At 34.4% G+C, this 19930-nt stretch overlaps 1 protein-coding gene across 1 annotated transcript; it reads left to right on the top strand.

Moving 5' to 3' along the window:
* The first annotated feature begins 2523 nt into the window (after positions 1 to 2523).
* Positions 2524 to 19247, top strand: LOC149927422 (tachykinin-like peptides receptor 86C). Its single transcript, XM_090159000.1, has 5 exons — positions 2524 to 2893; positions 3840 to 4045; positions 16848 to 17030; positions 17516 to 17620; positions 18469 to 19247. The coding sequence occupies exons 1-5, from the start codon at positions 2533 to 2535 to the stop codon at positions 18697 to 18699; spliced, it is 1086 nt and encodes a 361-aa protein (XP_090015126.1). The 5' UTR covers positions 2524 to 2532; the 3' UTR covers positions 18700 to 19247.
* Positions 19248 to 19930: the final 683 nt, after the last annotated feature.

Genomic DNA, 19930 nt, shown 5'->3' with positions numbered 1-19930 from the left:
AAACATTACCGAAAACGCTCAAATTTCTCAAACTGATGTCCCCCGGTATAGAGAATTGACCTTCCAAATTTGAAATCGGTACTATAAATAGTTTTTGAAAAAAAAACACTTTTCCGAGCAAAAAAAAAGACCCTGTATAACGGACCCCTCGTTGAGAGGACTTTTCTTCAGTTCAAAATAATGAATGAAGATTATTTAGTAATCTCATCTTCAAACATGACCCATGAATTACGTCCCTTTTGAATAAATATTTATTTATTTAACATTTCAAAAAATTCCAAAACTAACGTTGTTTTTCTCTAAACATTGGATTTAAGGACACAACGGTTAGTGAACCACTTACTAATACTTAGCGAGGCGACTAACCAAATCCCATCACGCACTAGCTTAAAACCCAGTTTAGGTCGGTTTGAAGGCCAGTTTTGACTGCCAACGATAAATCTTGGTTCGCACAACCGAAATCGCTTCACCCCGGTTCGCTTATAGCCAAGGCCATAAGTTAATGATACCTCTAAGTACACAAATTGCTATGCAGCCTATGGCGGATATGCTAGTCCAAATCGACCTATGTCTCTCCGTACTGCGTATCAAAGTAGCCTTAACATACACTTGGAACTGCCGAAGCTGACGTTTCTTTAATCCCGTATGGTGCGAAGCTAGCTTGAACTTCCCCATAGAGATAAATTTCGGTATTCCCTTAGAAAATTCGTTCCCCCGCAAAAGAACGTTTTTTTTGCTATTGGTTTATTCGTCTCCACCCAATATAGTTTCATTCTCGACCGCACAGCGGCGCTGGGTCGAGATATTTTTCAAATCTTTCATTTTCGCGGTAATCGGAGAGACAAGATTTGACGCTTTAGTCCCATTCGACCGAAATCCCATTCGACCGAAGGCGGTTTTTGAGGTGTCCCATTCGACCGAATTCCGCCGAAACATGCGGTTTTTATGTGTCCCATTCGACCGAACGCTGCTATATAAATTGGCTTTTGCTATGTTTTCAATTTAGTTACTGAAGTCGTTTGCAATGGAGCGGATAACTAATAAAGGAGGGTATTTATACATCAATAATAATTATTTATTCCGTCTTAATAAAAAGAAAGATACAAATTGCTATTTTTCTTGCCGAAACGCGATGTGTAAAGTAAAAACTGAAATAGTAAACTTAACCAACTCTAACCTAACCTAACCTAACCTAACCTAACCTAACCTAACCTAAACATGGATCTTCGATAGTACATACCTTATAAATAAAATACCAAATCACCCCGCCAATTGGGCTACATTTTAAAATTCTTTCGGTCGAATGGGATTCGGTCGAATGGGATTTCGGTCGAATGGGAATAAACGGATTTGACATCACATTTTCTGAACAAAGATTCCAACTTGAAAGGACCTATTTGTCTACTTAGAGGTATCATTAACTTATGCCAAGGCTTAAGTCATTTCAAATTATGACCAGAATTTTTATAATACTAAGATGTAGGTCCAAAATAATTAGTTAATCATGTTTACTATGCATACAGTAATATTATTTGACATTATCTAGAATTTTATTCCCATTATTTTTGAAAATACGAGCAATTTGACTTCCCCGCCTTGTCGTTTTGAAAGCGATTCTAAGCGAACCGACTTGGACGAGTTGCTTCCCGAACCAACACGAAGCGATTTCTCACGCTGGTTTTGAAAACTAGTTATCTAAAACGAAGCGATTTTAAGGGTAAGTCAAGTATCTCCTTCGTTCCCTAAAACTGACGTCTTCCGGGGGAAAATTTGAGCATGACGTCTACCAGGCTGAGAAATAAGGATTTTTTTTAAAACTGGACCTGTGGCCAGTAGAGCCTAGGTAGTTTAATTAAAAAACTGGCCAATGGCCACTTACCATTTTTAACCCTAAAAATCAGGCTTTCATAATTTATGGTCAAATAGAGTATAGAGTAGACAGACTCACGACACCCAGTCACCCACCCATACACACAATGTCAAGCACACAGCATACAAGCAAAGGCCAAACAATTTTAGGGATTAATATAGTATTTTTTTAATGAACTAAAATCTTGACGGGTAAAAACTTTGAATTAATTAAGTGGTCACCAGGGCCACTAAAACCACAAGCATTTATTTTTTAAACTGGCCCAGCTAATTTTTAAACTGGAGATTGGCCTGTGATAGTGCCTTATTTCTCACACTGACGTCTACGGATCATCTCAACAGTCATTCTCCCTTAGTAGAAATAAATCCATTCTGGATGCGGTTTAGCGTTGGGATCTTTGGCACTGTGACGTTTTTTTTTATCTCTAAGCCAACAAATTCGGCTCTATCTTCTTAACAAAATTTACAAGCTCTAAAACACTCATTAATAAAGTAAACTACCCGCATATGCCGCCTTTTAACCGCTTTATCTCTAGATACAAAAAAAGGGCACTCAATCGGCTCGAAATGTGTTAACAGTCGCGCACACCTCGGTAAAGCGCGGTTCATAGAGTGATTGCTTTCCTATGATAAATGCTATGACTTAGAACTACAGAGTTCCCGATGTACGCAAACCCGTTTTACGTAGAAAGTAGAGAATTTTCGAATTTCACGGATGACGTGGCGAAATGGAACTTCAGCGACTTCACGGATATTTGGGACCACGCGTCAATTTGGGAAACGGCTGTCAAAGTGGCACTTTTCGTGCCTTTGTTTTTTTTCGGCATTGTCGGCAATACGTCCATCATTGTAGTGGTGGCCTGTCGTAGAGACATGCGCAGTTGCACCAATTTATTCATTTCCAATATGGCAATCGCCGATCTGTTGACCAGCGTACTGTCCACGTGGATATTTCTCGTTCAAGAACTGAATCAAAACTATATTCTCGGAGCTCTCTTCTGCAAAGCCGGGGGATTCATTCAAGGTATGCAATAATCACGGTTCTCTGGTTTAAATTAAATCAAGTGATTTTTTTAAAATAATTTAAATAATCAATGTATTTATGTAAATTTACGAAAGTAGCTTATCTATCAATGTTAATTCAGAGCAAACTAAATTAAATTTAGTTTTTATTAGTAATTAAATTTAAAAAAGATTAATCATAATTTTAGTTTAAATTACCAGCGCTCTCAAATTATTAATCGATTTATTAAGAAAAGGAGAAATAAAACGTAAAAAAATAAAATAAAAATTAATAAAAAACCGTAAAAATAAATAATTTTTCTTTTTATTTAAAAAAATAACCAACTCTGCTAATAACTAATAAGCCGATTCCACCAAGATTCAGCGCCCATAAATTACTTTTTTAATCTTTATTATTTCAAAAACTGACGGGAGTCATGGTAACAGACTTGTAAATAGCGGCAGTCCAAAACTCCTTGAAAAAATCGCGGGCTACTGATAAAAATTATGCAAAAGGGGGTAGAGAGTCCGCTGGACCATGGCTGGACTACCCTAAAATTATACATTTATAAAGTGGATATTAGTTGGACTTAAAATTATTGGAGTTTGTAACTAAGGGAAAACAATATTTGGAATTGAAGAAAAAGGGGGTAATTTAAAATCCCGGAGATTAGAGAGAAAATCTACCGATAGAAGGGTCTGAGTCCAGCGGACTCTTGTGGATATACTCCCTATTTACAAGTCTGCACGGTAATGTAATTACAAAATTTTATCTGCTATCAAAAGAATTTACGTAGTTGGAAACTCTTCGACTACTTTGTGGCTACGCTACTGGTGGAATCCGTACTATATCTTATGGTGGGATCAGCTCAGTGGACCACCCAGAATTGACAAAAAATAATTCCAGAACGCGTGACGTGAATAACTAATCTTATTTTTCAATTTATTTTGACTTTTCCAATGGTCAGTGATCTGCTTACTCTCGAGCTCGTTCTCGCTAATGGTCATTTCGATGGACCGCCTTCTGAACATCGTTTCGCCCTTGAAGAAGCGACTGACCAAACGTTGCGCCCTTACGGTCATTTCGGCCATCTGGGTCGCGTCGGCGGGAACAGGTTTGCCCTTGACCGTTTGGAGGTACTACCGAGAAAGGCAATGGAACGATTACCTCGAGGTACGTGCTGACCATAGACTAAATAAAGCTACGCTTACTAGACTGGTGGCCGCGGGATGGGGTGAAATGTTCACACCTTGACTTGAGACCCTCTAGCGGGTGGTCTTAAAACCTCAAGTCACGTATTCGTGTCTTCTGTTTAAGTTGTTGTTTCCTCAGTTCCATGCTGGTACCGCGTGTCTTAGTTTTGAAGGAAATCGCCAAAAAGTAATATTTCCGAAAGCCAGGACCTACAAGTTACTGTTTATTTGGAATATTATAAAAAATACCCCGGTATTGTAGCGTTTTTTCTAAGCCTTAATATGTCAAAAAAAGCTACCTGGTTAAAAGGAAACACTTTTTGCATATTAAAAGTTTTCATTATTTCAACAAGCACCAAATAAACAGTATCTTGCAGGTCGTGGCTCTCAGAAATATTACTTCTAAATAGTGTTGTAAGTCGGAAACTTTTCCGGAAAATTACCGAGGCCTTTTTTCCGGAAAATTTTCCGTATTTTTCCGAAAAATATTAAAAACGTTTTCATTCCATGATTTGTCTAATATATTGTTTGCAAATTTAAATAAAGCGGCATTTTCACCCCATTTTTTCTAATCTAAAAGTAAAACTAAACCTATAGACTAGTTTAAACTGGTTGAAATGTAACACTATTAATGTTTTGTAGTATGTTTACTGATATTAGTCATTTTAAATCGATAAAAAGTTTAAAACATTAAAAACCCTTGAAAAGTAGTTTTATGTTTTAATTTTTTATTTTTCCGATTTGCGGCCAATTTTCCGCAATTCGGAAAATTTTCCGCATTTAATTTTTCCGGAAAATTAACAACCCTACTTCAAAACAATTTATTGAAGGGCTAATTAAAATGTTACATAGGAAACTAAAAAGACATAACTACTTAAATTCATTTTATTTCTAATTTAATGTTGTTAAGAAAACGAAAATCCTAATGACTCCACAGTTATTTTAACTGTTTCATTAAACAGTAAAGCCTAGGCATGGGCGATTTTATTTCTTGGGTTTCCATCTTGGCCACTCGAGGGAGGGCGGTTGTAAAGTGTAAAATTGAAACATGAAGCCTTAGATCTAGAAGGAGTGTGAAATCAAGTGGTGTACAGAAAGTCTCAGTTAATAATAAGAATAATAATCAGCTAGGCCAATACCCAAGGGGAGGGGCAGGTCACTTCCATTTTGGGTGCGTCTTAATCATAGTAAAATGATTAAATCGGGGTAATCGTGATTAAATCAGGGTAATCAAGATTAAAAATCTAATCACGATTTAAACGAGATTTAATCATTCTAATCATGATCTAATCTTTTTAATCAGGATTTAATGATTTAAACGAGATTTAATCATTCTAATCATGATTTAATCATTTTAATTGGATTTAATCATTTTAATTGGATTTAATCATTCTAATCATGATTTAATCATTTTAATTGGATTTAATCATTTTAATTAGATTTAATAATTTTAATTAGATTTAATCATTTTAATCAGATTTAATCATTTTAATTGGATTTAATCATTTTAATTGGATTTAATCATTTTAATTAGATTTAATCATTTTAATCAGATTTAATCATTTTAATTGGATTTAATCATTTTAATTAGATTTAATCATTTTAATTAGATTTAATCATTTTAATTAGATTTAATCATTTTAATTAGATTTAATCATTTTAATTAGATTTAATCATTTTAATTAGATTTAATCATTTTAATTAGATTTAATCATTTTAATTAGATTTAATCATTTTAATTAGATTTAATCATTTTAATTAGATTTAATCATTTTAATTAGATTTAATCATTTTAATTAGATTTAATCATTTTAATTAGATTTAATCATTTTAATTAGATTTAATCATTTTAATTAGATTTAATCATTTTAATTAGATTTAATCATTTTAATTAGATTTAATCATTTTAATTAGATTTAATCATTTTAATTAGATTTAATCATTTTAATTAGATTTAATCATTTTAATTAGATTTAATCATTTTAATTAGATTTAATCATTTTAATTAGATTTAATCATTTTAATTAGATTTAATCATTTTAATTAGATTTAATCATTTTAATTAGATTTAATCATTTTAATTAGATTTAATCATTTTAATTAGATTTAATCATTTTAATTAGATTTAATCATTTTAATTAGATTTAATCATTTTAATTAGATTTAATCATTTTAATTAGATTTAATCATTTTAATTAGATTTAATCATTTTAATTAGATTTAATCATTTTAATTAGATTTAATCATTTTAATTAGATTTAATCATTTTAATTAGATTTAATCATTTTAATTAGATTTAATCATTTTAATTAAATTGAATAATTTTAACCACGATTTAATCAATATAATCGGTCGAATCGAGAATTTATCATTAAAATCAAAATTAAAGTACGATTTAATCATACTAATCACGATATAATTTTTATAATCAGGATTTAATTATTTTAAACACATTTTAATCAGATTTAATCATTAATCATGATTAAATCATATTTAAACATTCTAATCATGATTAAACGTGATTTAATTAACTTAATCGTGATTAAATTGAATTTTATCAAAATAATCTTTTGAGGGGTGCGTCGTTAATCAAGGAAGTGACCTGGCCCTCGACCCAAGGCACCACTTATTGCCTTTAACTACTTCCGTATACATTATACATATACTTCTGTTGAAACTTATCACGATTAGAAATCGGATAGGTAGCGAACCGGAATTGCAGCGAAAAAAAATAAATAATAAGAACCCTTTTTTGGCCAATAACCGCATTTAGGCTACATTCGGCTCTATGTGACTTCAAGAGCGCCGCTTTTTGGTTTGAACCGCGAAGAATAAACAGTCGCCAGCTGTCTCGTTTTATCGCCTATAAAAGCGTTTCCTTCATATTTAAACAAGATCTTATTTGGGGTTATCAAGAATTTATTTATTTATACTTACTACGCGTGAGTACGTTGAGACGATCAGCGGGAATCATGGTCGAATATTCTCCCGGAACTAGAGGGGGGGGGGAGGAAAAACGTCACCGGAGTGTACTTCAATCGCGTGGGAAGACGTCAATTTTAGGGAACCAATGAGAAACCGGGCTAATTTCGCGAGGGGTTAGTCACTCGTAAAATCTTTGTACACCTGATTACTGATTTTCGAAAAACATTCTGTGATTTCCTGTGATTTCCACTGATTTTTACAATTTATCTGTGATTTCCAGTGATTCACACTGATTTTTCACAATTTCTCTGTAATTTCCACTGAGTTTTCACAATTTATCTGTGATTTCCACTGATTTTTTACAATTTATCTGTGATTTGCAGTGATTTCCACTGATTTTTCACAATTTGTCTGTGATTTCCATTGATTTTTCACAATTTCTGTGATTTCCATTGATTTTTCACAATTTATCTGTGATTTCCTGTGATTTCCACTGATTTTTACAATTTATCTGTGATTTCCAGTGATTCCCACTGATTTTTCACAATTTCTCTGTAATTTCCACTGAGTTTTCACAATTTCTCAGTAATTTCAAGTGATTTCCACTGATTTTTCACAATTTGTCTGTGATTCCCAGTGATTTCCATTGATTTTTCACAATTTCTGTGATTTACAGTGTAATCCACTGATTTTTCACAATTTATCTGTGATTTCCACTGAGTTTTTACAATTTATCTGTGATTTGCAGTGATTTCCACTGATTTTTCACAATCTGTCTGTGATTTCCATTGATTTTTCACAATTTCTGTGATTTCCACTGATTTTTCACAATTTATCTGTGATTTCCTGTGATTTCCACTGATTTTTCACAATTTATCTGTGATTTGCAGTGATTTCCACTGATTTTTCACAATTTGTCTGTGATTTCCATTGATTTTTCACAATTTCTGTGATTTCCACTGATTTTTCACAATTTATCTGTGATTACCTGTGATTTCCACTGATTTTTTACAATTTATCTGTGATTTGTAGTGATTTCCACTGATTTTTCACAATGTCTGTGATTTCCACTGATTTTTCACAATTTGTCTGTGATTTCCATTGATTTTTCACAATTTATCTGTGATTTCCACTGATTTTTCACAATTTATCTGTGATTTCCTGCGATTTCCACTGATTTTTACAATTTATCTGTGATTTCCACTGATATTTAACAATTTATCTGTGATTTCCACTGATTTTTCACAATTTCTGTGATTTCCACTGATATTTCACAATTTATCTGTGATTTCCAGTGATTACCGACGATTTGTACACCTGATTACCTAAGTGACTACAAGTGGGATTATAATCGTCTCAACATTATCTCTAAATATAATTAATACATTCTTTAGATTAGCTAGAATATTAATTTCTACCATGAATAGCGAACTGTATGTGCCTCCTACCATTCTTAGGGATTGGAAACGAACGTTTTTGGCTCAAAACTCTCTTTTAGTTGTTACGCGTGTGACAAAAAACCCAGTTTTTAAAATTGAGTTGGGAATATTAATCTAGAGATCCAATCAAATCTGCTCCCCGCGAAACAAGTTTTTGAAAATTACGAATGTGCCGTCTCCTCTAAAATGACGAGAAAACGTTATCATATGACCCATTATTTTTGAAAAAAAAAAGTATTTTTGCCGGAAAACGCGTCTTATTAGAACGAACCATTGAGAGATAGACGGCGCCACGGGTAGAATGATAAAGTTTTCTCGTCATTTTTGAGCAGACGGCAGTATTCTTATTTTTTAAAAACTTTGTTTCACGAAATACTGAAATCCGACGTTTTGATTGGACCTCTCGATTAATATTCCAAACTCAATGGTTTTTACGCCCGTTTTGTCTGTCTCCATTCCCTCATTGACATTACGGTGAAGCGTTAAAATTGATTAGCATCACAACTCCTTGGCACCGTTTCGAAAATTGGATATTTTTGTGTTGAAGACTTTATTTTCCAAATAGAAAGTTGTGGAAATATTAAAAGTAAATCCTATTTATGATTACCAACATATTTTATAATTGTGTAGTTATTTCTTCCCACGAAATTTATTCCATCCTAACTCCACATGATAAAAACAGAAAAGATACAATTCGATAGTCATGATAGAAATTAATACATTTATGGGACGGTAAAATAAATGGGGGTGGAATTTTAAACCGTCATTGCCACTTAAAAACTGGACACTAGCCAGGGAGGGAACACCGGATTGGTTGGTATTGGAGCATGCGCAGAGGGCAATTTTTAACTTTCGCTGAGTAACAAATATCTAAATCGTTATTCTTCGTAGAGCACGTGGCGCCATCTAAGTAAACTGACCGTTATATTTCGGGAATAAAAGCTAGACAAAATGGTTGTTTAACTGTAAATTTACCTATAACTTGAATTCTTTAAATTAAAATACAAATTATTAACTGAGATCAATCGTAATGACGTGAAAAACGGTTGAAATAATTTCAGTGACAATTAAAGTCGCGAAGCGGAGAGGCTGGCAGCCATGCTGTCACGAAACGTTTCCCCTTTTTTCGTACCCCCAAATTCAAAAACCCTTCAGAGGCTGGGAAGCCGTTGGAATTTATTTTACCGTCTATTACCGTTACAAGAATTAATAACTGCAGTTCAAAACCATCTTTCGGGGAAAATTGCTATTGCGCTTTCTAGTAAATTAAGAATTAAGTCAAATTATTAGGAAGCTAAAAAAGTTCATTCTTAAAATCAATGCTAGACGGAGTGCTAATATTGGGAAAACAAATTATTATTATTTGGTTTGAATCATGCTGGCGGGCGTGTCAGGTGGACTCATAAGCTCTCAGCAATTCTATATATATTCAGGATTTTAATTAACAAAAAGATAAAAATGCGAAATACTTGGTGACGTCACGAGGCTAGAAAAAGATTGACAGCTGGCGGCCATTTTGGATAAATAGATAGTGGATTGTAGATATGGGCGAAGTGGTTTGCAGATAAAGTTGAAGAATAAGTTAAAAGCCGTTCGCCAAAAGTTGAGAAAACCTAAATTACTCAGAAAATAGTAATTTATTCAAAAAGTAATGATAAAGACAAGATTATTCAACTATACGGTTGGATATCAAGAGCTGTTGGCCACAGTCGAAAATTCCGATACGCCTCCCCCTCCCTTCCACCACTTTTATCGTTCTTGCACGCGAGCGCCATCTAGGCGATTCTAATTATTAAATAATGAAATTTATTTAAAGGAGAACGGCCAAAGCTTTTCCAAATATCGCCTTATTTCCGTATCAAAAGATCAACAAGACGTTCAATATACTTACACGTACCTTATTTTGTCTTGAAAAAATAGTTATTGGCCTAAAAAGTTGAAACGCAAAATAACGCCAAGTATTTGGGTTTGAATTTTCTCCGCCATCTGAAGGTGTATCGCCAGCGCCAGCAGCACCTTAGTGAGCGATTTGCGAACTATCCTAACTTTAAAATTCGCGCAATTGAGGCTTAAGTCCCTTATAACTGGAACGCGCCGCGCGTGCAAAACAAATCTTTCGCGTCTTCAGCCGAGCGCGCTTTTACGTTGTTTTTCTGTCTCACCGATTTCTCACCAGGTGTTGCGGCGGACGCGCGCTTTTCAATTTCCCGAAATTTCTTTATTTTATTAAAAATTAACCACTTAATATTTTTTATGCGGTTTTCGCCATACATTTTAGCTTTTAACGGGCTATAGGGCTATCTAACCGGTTAAAGCTTGACCGTTCCTCTTTAATATAAATATTTATTTAGAATATTTGATTTTTATTTTGTGTCATAAAAATAAATTAGTTTCAGGGTATTAGCCCACCAGGAGCCACTAAAGGTGGAGGACTATAAATAATTATCACGATAAAGATATGAATTTATCGTACGCGATCCAATAACCCCAAATAGCGTTTAGGTAGAGCGGAAATGAAATGTCTAAGCTATCGTCAACTACCAGGTTTATTCAACTTTAGCAGGGTTATTCATCTTTAGCAGGTTGATCAGAGCCTCTATATCAGTAACGCGTGTCCCACAATAGGGACTTGGCAGCTGGGGAAAGAAAGGGGGTCGCATAGGTATGACGTCAAGGTATACGTACAGTTTTTCAAAGTGACATCTAACGGGACTTCTACGAATTAACAGTTTTAACCATTTTAACACTGCATTGAGTATGTTTTCCAATGAAATAAAGCCCTCGTCGAGTAAATCGAGTAAACTCTACTTTGAAAGTTTAACGCCTGATAGTAAGAAAAGGTATCTTGAGAAAATTTCTTTTATAAATGGTCTAGACCCTTACCAATTAAAAAAAAGTGAGTGTATTTGTATCGTCGAAAATCAAGATCAAGGCACCAATACCAATTTCGAACATCTTCCGCCAATATTGTATCCTGATCTATACAATTATTTAATATCTGGAATATCTCCTTTTACATATGCGCAACTTAAAAATTATAAAGCTTTGGATGCATACAACCAGTTTGTTTGTGGTTTTGTTCAGCAAGTCGCACTTAAGGTGTTTGAAAACTCTAAGAATGTCCTTGTTAAGTGTAGAGTAAGTATCAATTTTTGACTTATTTTGGTTGTTTGGGTATAAAAATATCTATTTGTTTTCAAATATCCCAAAGGTTTTACATTCTCAAAGATTAAGAGAAACGCCTCTTAAAACCTGGATCATTGCTAATGAGTATGGGGTTATTCAGTCCGGACATTGCACATGCATGGCTGGATTGGACGAGTGTTGTACGCACATTGGTGCACTGTTATTTTACATTGAGTATGCTGTAAGGTATCGAGAAATAATAACTGTAACAGGAAAAAAGGCGTATTGGAAAGTTCCTACAATGAAAGATGTTACATATGGCCCAGTTGTTAATTTAAATTTAATTTCTGCAAGAGCGAAACTAAAGCTTCTTAATGAAACTTTAGAGTCTGCCAAGAGTGGTTCAAATTTGAATTCCGTGAGTGCAAAAACCAACATTAAAAAACAGAAAAACATTCCAAAGATGAGTTTACCAGAATTCAACGAAAGAAATCTGAAACTATATGAAAAATTCCCCAATGCTGCAATATTTCGTACCCTGCCAGAATTTTTTGAAAATTTCAAGCTAAAGTGTGTTGATGAGACCTATATTCTGAAAAACATACAGCCCTTTCTTTCAATGAACTTCTGGTTGAATGTGAAAAAATAAATATTGATCTGACAGATAAGCAAATTAGTAGAGCCGAAAGAGAAACGAAGTTACAATCCAAAAGCAAGCTATGGCAACGACTCCGAGCAGGAAGGATTACTGCATCCAATTTTAAAAGAGCTTGTCATACTGACCCATCCATGCCTTCTTTATCATTACTAAAAATTATATGCTATCCAGCCAATCATAGTTTTTCCACTAAAGCAACCAGGTGGGGTTTGGAGAATGAAGAGACGGCTAGAAAGGTTTATTTTCAACAAACGAAAGATAACCATGTTAATTTTGTTGTGCAAGATTCAGGCCTGGTTTTGACCAAAGAATATCCATACTTAGGGGCATCTCCAGATGGTATGATTTCATGCGATTGTTGTGGCAAAGGTGCCCTTGAAATTAAAGCTCCTTTTAGTTTAAAAAATAGCTCTCTAGACGAAAAGTCTGCTAATTCATGTCTGTTATTAACTGAAAAAGGGTATAGATTAAATAAAAATCACCCTTACTACTATCAAGTTCAAACACAAATATTTGTTACGGGAGCTGTTTATGGTGATTTTTGCGTTTGGACTCTCGTTGATTGCCATATAGAACGTATACTTCCTGACATGGAATTTTGGGAAACCAACATTGCAAAGGCCGAAAAACTTTTTAAATGTGCCATACTACCTGAGTTGCTTGCCAAATTTTTCTCAAGAGAGCCTTGTCAAATTAGTAGTCAAGAGGACCTTCAGAGTTTACCAAAGTCACGCCTTCCAAATCTTTCCGAGAACTTAGAAATAACTAGTCAAAGTTGCATTCCGAGTCAATCATTGTCACTGGGACCAATTAGTCAAAGTAACCCAAACCTTCAGAAACCATGTCCAACTACTAGTCAAAAGAACCTACCAAATACTTTGAAAAAACAACAGCTAAGTATTCAAAGGAAATCAAGCCCTTCGAACCCATGTCCAACTACTAGTAAAAAGAACCTACCAAATATTTTGAAAAAACAACCACGAAGTAGTCAAAGGAAATCAAGTCAAGAAAACTTTAGCAGCCCAACCAATAGACGTAAAGTAGTTAGTCAAGGCAATCTTCCAAGTCCATCTAAGTTACATCCATTAAATAATCAAGGCAACTGGAGTCCATGTAAATTTCATCTAATAACTAGTAATGGGAACTTTCGAAGTCCATCAAAGTTGCACCCAATAAATAGTAAAATCTCAAATAGTCCTGTACCAAGTTCCCCAAAAACTATTTCGAATCATCCGAGCCATCACGCTATTCAGTTGGGAATGTTCAGTCCAACGAAGAATGTTCATAAGCCCCCCGGCATCACAGATGTCCCAAGACACTTTCAAAGTCCAAATAAAAATGAAAACCAATCCCTCTCTAATATACTCAGTCCACGTAAACTTTTTGATCAAAACCACGATAGTGATAATTCTGAAAAATGGTGTTATTGCAAAGGAAAAGATGATGGCTCTAAAATGGTAGCATGCGACGAGGAAAATTGCCAAATTAAATGGTTTCACACTCAGTGCTTAAAAATAGTTGTTCTAGCAAAGAAAAAAAATGGTATTGTCCAGACTGTATTAAAATCCGCCAATCAAAAAAGAAACCTAAACTTAACTATGGTACTTGATTTTAATTAAACATTTAAATGTACCTGATTTTAACCTTAAAACATGAGTTTAAGCATAGATAAAATGTTTCATTAATTTTATATTAATTGCTTTTCTATTCATTTTCTAATTTATTTAAATTTCACAGCAAAAACATTTTAGTAAATAAAATTTGGTTTTGTCAATTAGTTCACTTTCCAAGGTTATTCCAATGGCACAACTGATGGACAAAGATTTACTAGGGCACATGCTACTAAAGCTATTTTATCAATACTAGCTTCATTCTCCTCGGGTGCACCATGTAAAAGTTCAACGGGTATTTTGTTATGTAATATAGTAAATTTTTGACGGAGATGTCCTATGACTCTTTCAACATGTATGCGAACGTTAGCAATTTTTCTGGTCTCCTCGATAGCCTTTGGATCTAATTGCTTTTTATTTTTGGTAAAGGTGGGTAATTTGACAGTGGCATAGTATAGGCCAACAGAATCTTGAATATTGAAGCCTCTATCCGCTAATACTACATCCCCAGGCATTAATTTATCCAAAAATTTACAATTTTCTGTCAAGTATTTATCGCTAACTCTACCCCCCCCATCCTTTAGATAAGAAACTGACAGTTCCTTGAGGTGTAATACCAATAAGGAACTTCACGGTATTATGGTGTTTATAATTTGACCATGTTTCTGCTTGTCCAAGTATGCTTGAATGCTTGATGGTTTTTCTGTAAATATCTCAAAGCAATCAATAATCACGGCGACTTTAGTATCAAAATGTTCGCGAAAGGACATGGGCATTGTTGCTTGCAAAATATGTCTTTCTGGCCAGTAAACGTATCTGGCAAGTCGCATGACCAAGGCATCTAATGTGTTATAAAACATCCTCCCCACTGTTCTCTCGGATATATTGAAGCGATAAGCAAGATCTCTATTTGTAAGAGCTAGCCTTAATTTCAGTAGTGTTAGAATGCATTGTTGAAAAGCTGATAGTTTAGAATTTTGAAATAGATAAGGTGTTACTTCGTCAACTATTTCCATCAAAACTTCATACGTTTCAAGACCCGTGTAAAATTTTACTTTTTCATTGTCTGCAATGAAAGAAATCTCCGAATAGCTTTTCATTTGCAACTGATTGCGTATGAACTCTAACTCTGAAAATTTTCCTTGCATTTCACTTTGATAACTCAACAGAAGCCTTTCTTTTTCTCCTAATTTGGCTGTTAAATCATTGATTAATGTTTTGGCTTCATTTAAATTCGTGATGGCATTTTCTAAGTCAATCAAATCACAAACATTAACACAAGTTTGCGTACTAAAGTCTTTGCTTAGATTATCAGTTTGTGTAGCCATATCTGTGGAAAAAATATATTCAGTCTGAGCATACACACTCTTATTTTTTTTCCTTATTTGTCTATCAGTTGGTTCATTGAAGTCCATCACCAAATCTTCAATGACAGTACTATTTAAAATGAGGGATACATCAGTAGAGACATTTGCTGATGAATCGTTGTTAATGATAGATGGTAATTCCACATAATTATCAGTAGTAAAAGACTCTCCATCAATTAAATTCAAAGGTTCCTCATTAGCTGTTGTAATTGCTGAGAATGAGTCTTGGTAGAATGAAACGCTAGGCTGCTCAGACAATATAGTTGCCGATTCTCCTGGTAGTTTGCGATCTAACATAAAAAAGCAAAATTAGTAAATATTATTGAATGTTTATTATAAGATTAATTAATTTTACTTGTTTTAGATTTTGAGCGGTTAATTTTTCTTTTATATCGCTTAAATCTGGATAAAAGTTGAGAGTTGTCTTCTGAATTTTTGCCATCACTATCATTCAAATCCATACAGGGGACCCAATCTGGATTGGTTTCATCAAAAAGAGAAGCTGGGGCTCCTAACAGAAACTCATTAATCTTTCCAATTCGACATATTTTAAAAGAGAGTAAAGAAAATACCTGAGTGAAAATGATTTGAGCATACCCTAAGATGATCACTTTCTCTACTAAGCCTTAGCTTTTTAAGCCACAGTTCATTACGACTTATTGATAAAGTTTTAGTTTTATCGCACTGATTGACTATCTTTTTCGGTATTCTATGAAATCTAATTAGTTCCCCACTTTCATTTAAATACCCAGTTTTGCTCTTACACCCCGTCACACAACACTTTTGAACCATTTTTATTAAAAACTCCGAAAAAATTAGGCAAATCGCTACCGTAATGGCGGATTTCAATATTACAGTTCAAGCAACTGCCACAGATGGCGCTAAATTATTAATCTATAAAATTGTGACGTAGCGCTGCCAAGTCCCTATAAGTAAGACTTTCTTTGTTAATAGCTCCTTCTATGGCAAATAAACAGAAGCTCGTTAAAAAATTGTGGGATCAATTAATTAGGAAAACAATTAATAAAATCTATTTACTTTTATAATTTTGAAAAAAAATATTTTCAGTAAATTTTTATTTAAAATCAAGACTATCTTTACCTAACTTAAATAGTCTAGATGGCGCCCCCGTACAATAACGATAAAAGAGAGGGGAAACTACGTTAAGTGAGTCTGACTTATGGGCGTCATTAGAATGCTTCCGTACTCCAACCCGATAAAGTTTAATAACCCTGCTACTACCTTTCACGCTAAAAACGCGAAATCCTTTGATCCACCACGCGTAAATGTTGTTTTCTACGTCAGTAGCTATACACTCTTTTATATCCTTGTTTGTGAGAGCTGCCATTTTATTACAGGTCTGATTTCAAATAGCGCATGCAAGGCCGTTCACGCGGTCAAGTGCACGCGACGTCTCGAGCTGATGAGCACGTGCAGGCGCCCTTGCCTGTACTATTTTAAATTAGGCCTGTAATGAAATGGCCGACTTCGTAAAAGTGTGTATAGTTATTGAAGATAGAGGTCACGCGCTCGAGTCGATAAAGATTTTGGAATTTAAAGTGCTCGTGACGCGAAAAAAAAACATTTTAATATACTTAAAATTTTTTATTGATTTATTTTATGAAAGTCTTATTGTATTCTTTTTTTTTTCGTGTAGAAATACTGCACCGAAGACAACGAGAGTTTGAAGTATTACTGGTTAGTGGTTATAATCTTGCTGTTTTACTTGCCGCTGTGTACCATGACGTTGGCCTACACCTTCATTATTCTATTTCTTGATCGTTATCGAAGCAAATTCGCCAATGTTCACAGCCCGGCCAAACTCAAACGCCGTAAAAAAGTACACCATTAACTACACTAGACAGGGTTTTTTTTGCTCGAAAAAGTTATTTTTTTCAAAATCTATGTTTTCTAGAAAGTTGAAATTTGTATTGTACATTATACGTGCCGGGGGACACTTTCTACCAAAATTACATCTAAATCGAAAAATATTTTCACGTTTATTGCATTAAACACCAGATTAACAAATTTCTGACTTTCATAAAGTTACACTACTCTCCCAATGGAATTCAAAAAAAGTTATTTTAGCTTGCCCAACTTGTCACTTTTTCAAGTCCTATTTTTTTCGCGCCAACGCTATTTGTACGTTTTCGGTGACGCTCTACAATTTTCTCATTGTCAAATTTTCTTATAGCACCTAGCGGTTAAAATTTAAATTTTCAAAAAACGTAAAAATATTTTTCGATTTAGATGCAATTTCGAGCAAAAAAACATCCTGTATATACATTATCCCCGCGCTAACGAAAGTTTTATTTCTTTGCTTAGGTTCTTCACATGTTATTCTTGTACCTTATCTGTTTATTTTTATGCTGGTGCCTCTTTCAAATAGGCATTATCTATCGATATTACCATACCGATGACAATTCAGAAGTATATGTACAACCAAAAGTGTATAAATACCTCTTTCGCGAGAAGTATCCATTAAGTATTAAAAATGACGTTCATTTAGACAAGTGTTTTGCCTGGATTTTGTTAATTACATTACAATAAGTAAATGTCGACTTGTTATCAGATTAACAAATGACGATTTTTATGTACAGAGTGCATCCATTCTCCAAGTACCAAAAAGTTAAAATTTTCGTTTCTAATCTATGCTGAAATTTGTACATCCAATACGTTTTGGATTTTAAAATGATCACTATAGAAATGTCAATATCCTCCAATTTTCTCGAGGGGTAAGACACTCGGTGTACACTGCCGTACCTTTGACAGTGCTAAATGGAACTCGGGAACTCTTGAAAATATGTACCTTTAACAGTGCTAAATGCACGAACTCGGTGTAGAGATTATCTGACACTGTCTTACCCCTCGAATTTTGCTTGGATTATCCACCATCCTTGAAAATTGTCACTAGTTTTTAAAAGCCTGTAATTCTCACTCTACGTGTCATCTAACTAAACCTTAACTATTCTTAACCTTACCTAACGTTACTTTAATGTAAATTAACTATTAGCCTTAGTAATCAATTCGCGAATTTCAGAGACACATGAAAAGAAACCAGATAACGTAATTCGCAACCAATGAGATTGTAAATTTCTGATTGACATGGTGCTATTTTTAAACGTTTGCTAATAACTTTCCTAACCGAACAGTGTTTTGAATAATCAGCAGGAGCCTGAAAAGAATGGATACCTCTCTCTAAGCGTTATTATATACTTCTGGTGCAAGCTTATTCTTTACGAATGTAAATCAATAACGTGTGTTTTTCCCGCACCTAGCTGCCAGAATGGTTCGGCAATTTCAATTTCGCGGCTCATCTGTTGGCCTACTACAACGGAGCTATCAATCCCATCCTGTACGGAATGTGCAATCGCAACTTCCGGAAGGCTTTCATCGGATTAGGCTCGAGCAGTAGCCGTTTTAGTCTCTCGCCCACCCTGGAAAACAGACGATCTTTGCCTGCCCACTCTCTCTCGAGAAACCAGCAGTTTCAATCATTCCATATGTAACAGAAGTTTTCATAAAATCCTCGTCAAAGTCAATTATAAAGTTTGCGCTACGCACCTGGACTTACAACTGGTATTCTCTTTATACTGCCGAAGCTTTCGTCAAAGTTCTGGCAGCATTGTTCACCAGGGGGCAAGAGAGTCGTAGAGGATTTTATGGAAAGAAGTATTTAAGTACCAGTGGCGTAACTAAGGTCCTTGGGACCCTCCCGCAAAACACAAGCAGCTATAAAGACCTTCGAAAGATATAAGAGGATTTTTTACATTTTTAATAACGATTTCGAAAAAGTGCCTAGAGTCTAAGAATACACATATCGCGCCCTGTTGAGGCATTTTCTGATCATGGGAACCACTTTTTTCGGAATCGTTTATGGGCCCCTTCATATTCGGGGATCCGGCTGCGCTGTGGGTCCTGCGGAGCCGTTATTTACGCCACTGAATTCAACACCAAAAATGTCGGATATTAAAGTGTCGGCCATTTAAGAATGGCCTTGTAGAAGTTTTTGAAACTACAACGGCTACTGATGCTGATGGGCTATTTGTAACTTTACTAAACATAGTTACAGTAGCCGTTGTAGTTTCAGCAACGTAAATTATTATTAACTTACTAGTTAAGTTATTAACTCGCTTTAAAAAGTTATACATTCAAAGATCTAAGTTAATTTTATTTTTAAAATTTTGATATTTATAACTTACTTTTTACTATAGTGAATACGAACATATAAATAAAAGCTTAAATTTTAATTTAGATTGTTTTAGTGTTATAATTTTATAGTGTAAGTAACATAATAGCAATAAGTAACTCAATTTTGTTATTAAACGAAGCGCGTACGTTTAAAATACCCAAATATAAAGTTTCGTTGCAATCCGTTTTGTAGTTAATTAGAAGTAATTAGTAGAACGGCCAAACAATTTTAATTTTAGCGTGCTGATTGACGTCATTGACTACACGTTGTTTATCATTGGCCGCTATCCCCAACATAGAGTTTAGGCTTGGACACCAAATGTAAATGCTACTGATTCAGTGGCCGAATCCGAAAAATCTCCTATAGAACCATGAGATTCTACTTACTGAATTTTGTACGTGAGTGCTTACATGGTTTTAAAAACACGCCATATCTACCAAGGATATTACAAGAATGATCTTGGTAGGATAGTGGGAACTATGTAATCTACTAAATGCAGTGGGAAAAATTCTAGTGTTGTAAGTCGGAAAATTTTCCGCGGAAAATTA

Source organism: Leiobunum rupestre, chromosome 9 (assembly GCF_980474605.1).
Source record: "Leiobunum rupestre chromosome 9, qqLeiRupe1.1.hap1, whole genome shotgun sequence".
Lineage (NCBI taxonomy): Eukaryota > Metazoa > Arthropoda > Arachnida > Opiliones > Sclerosomatidae > Leiobunum > Leiobunum rupestre.
Note: the sequence above shows the minus strand (reverse complement) of the source record. Positions and strands in the feature narration are given on the sequence as shown.

Coding starts and splice junctions, on each gene's coding strand:
- LOC149927422 (XM_090159000.1), top strand. CDS start 2,533: ATGTACGCAAACCCGTTTTACGTAGAAAGTAGAGAATTTTCGAATTTC. Junction 2,894..3,839: donor AGCCGGGGGATTCATTCAAG/GTATGCAATAAT, acceptor TCCAATGGTCAG/TGATCTGCTTACTCTCGAGC. Junction 17,621..18,468: donor ATACCGATGACAATTCAGAA/GTATATGTACAA, acceptor TCCCGCACCTAG/CTGCCAGAATGGTTCGGCAA.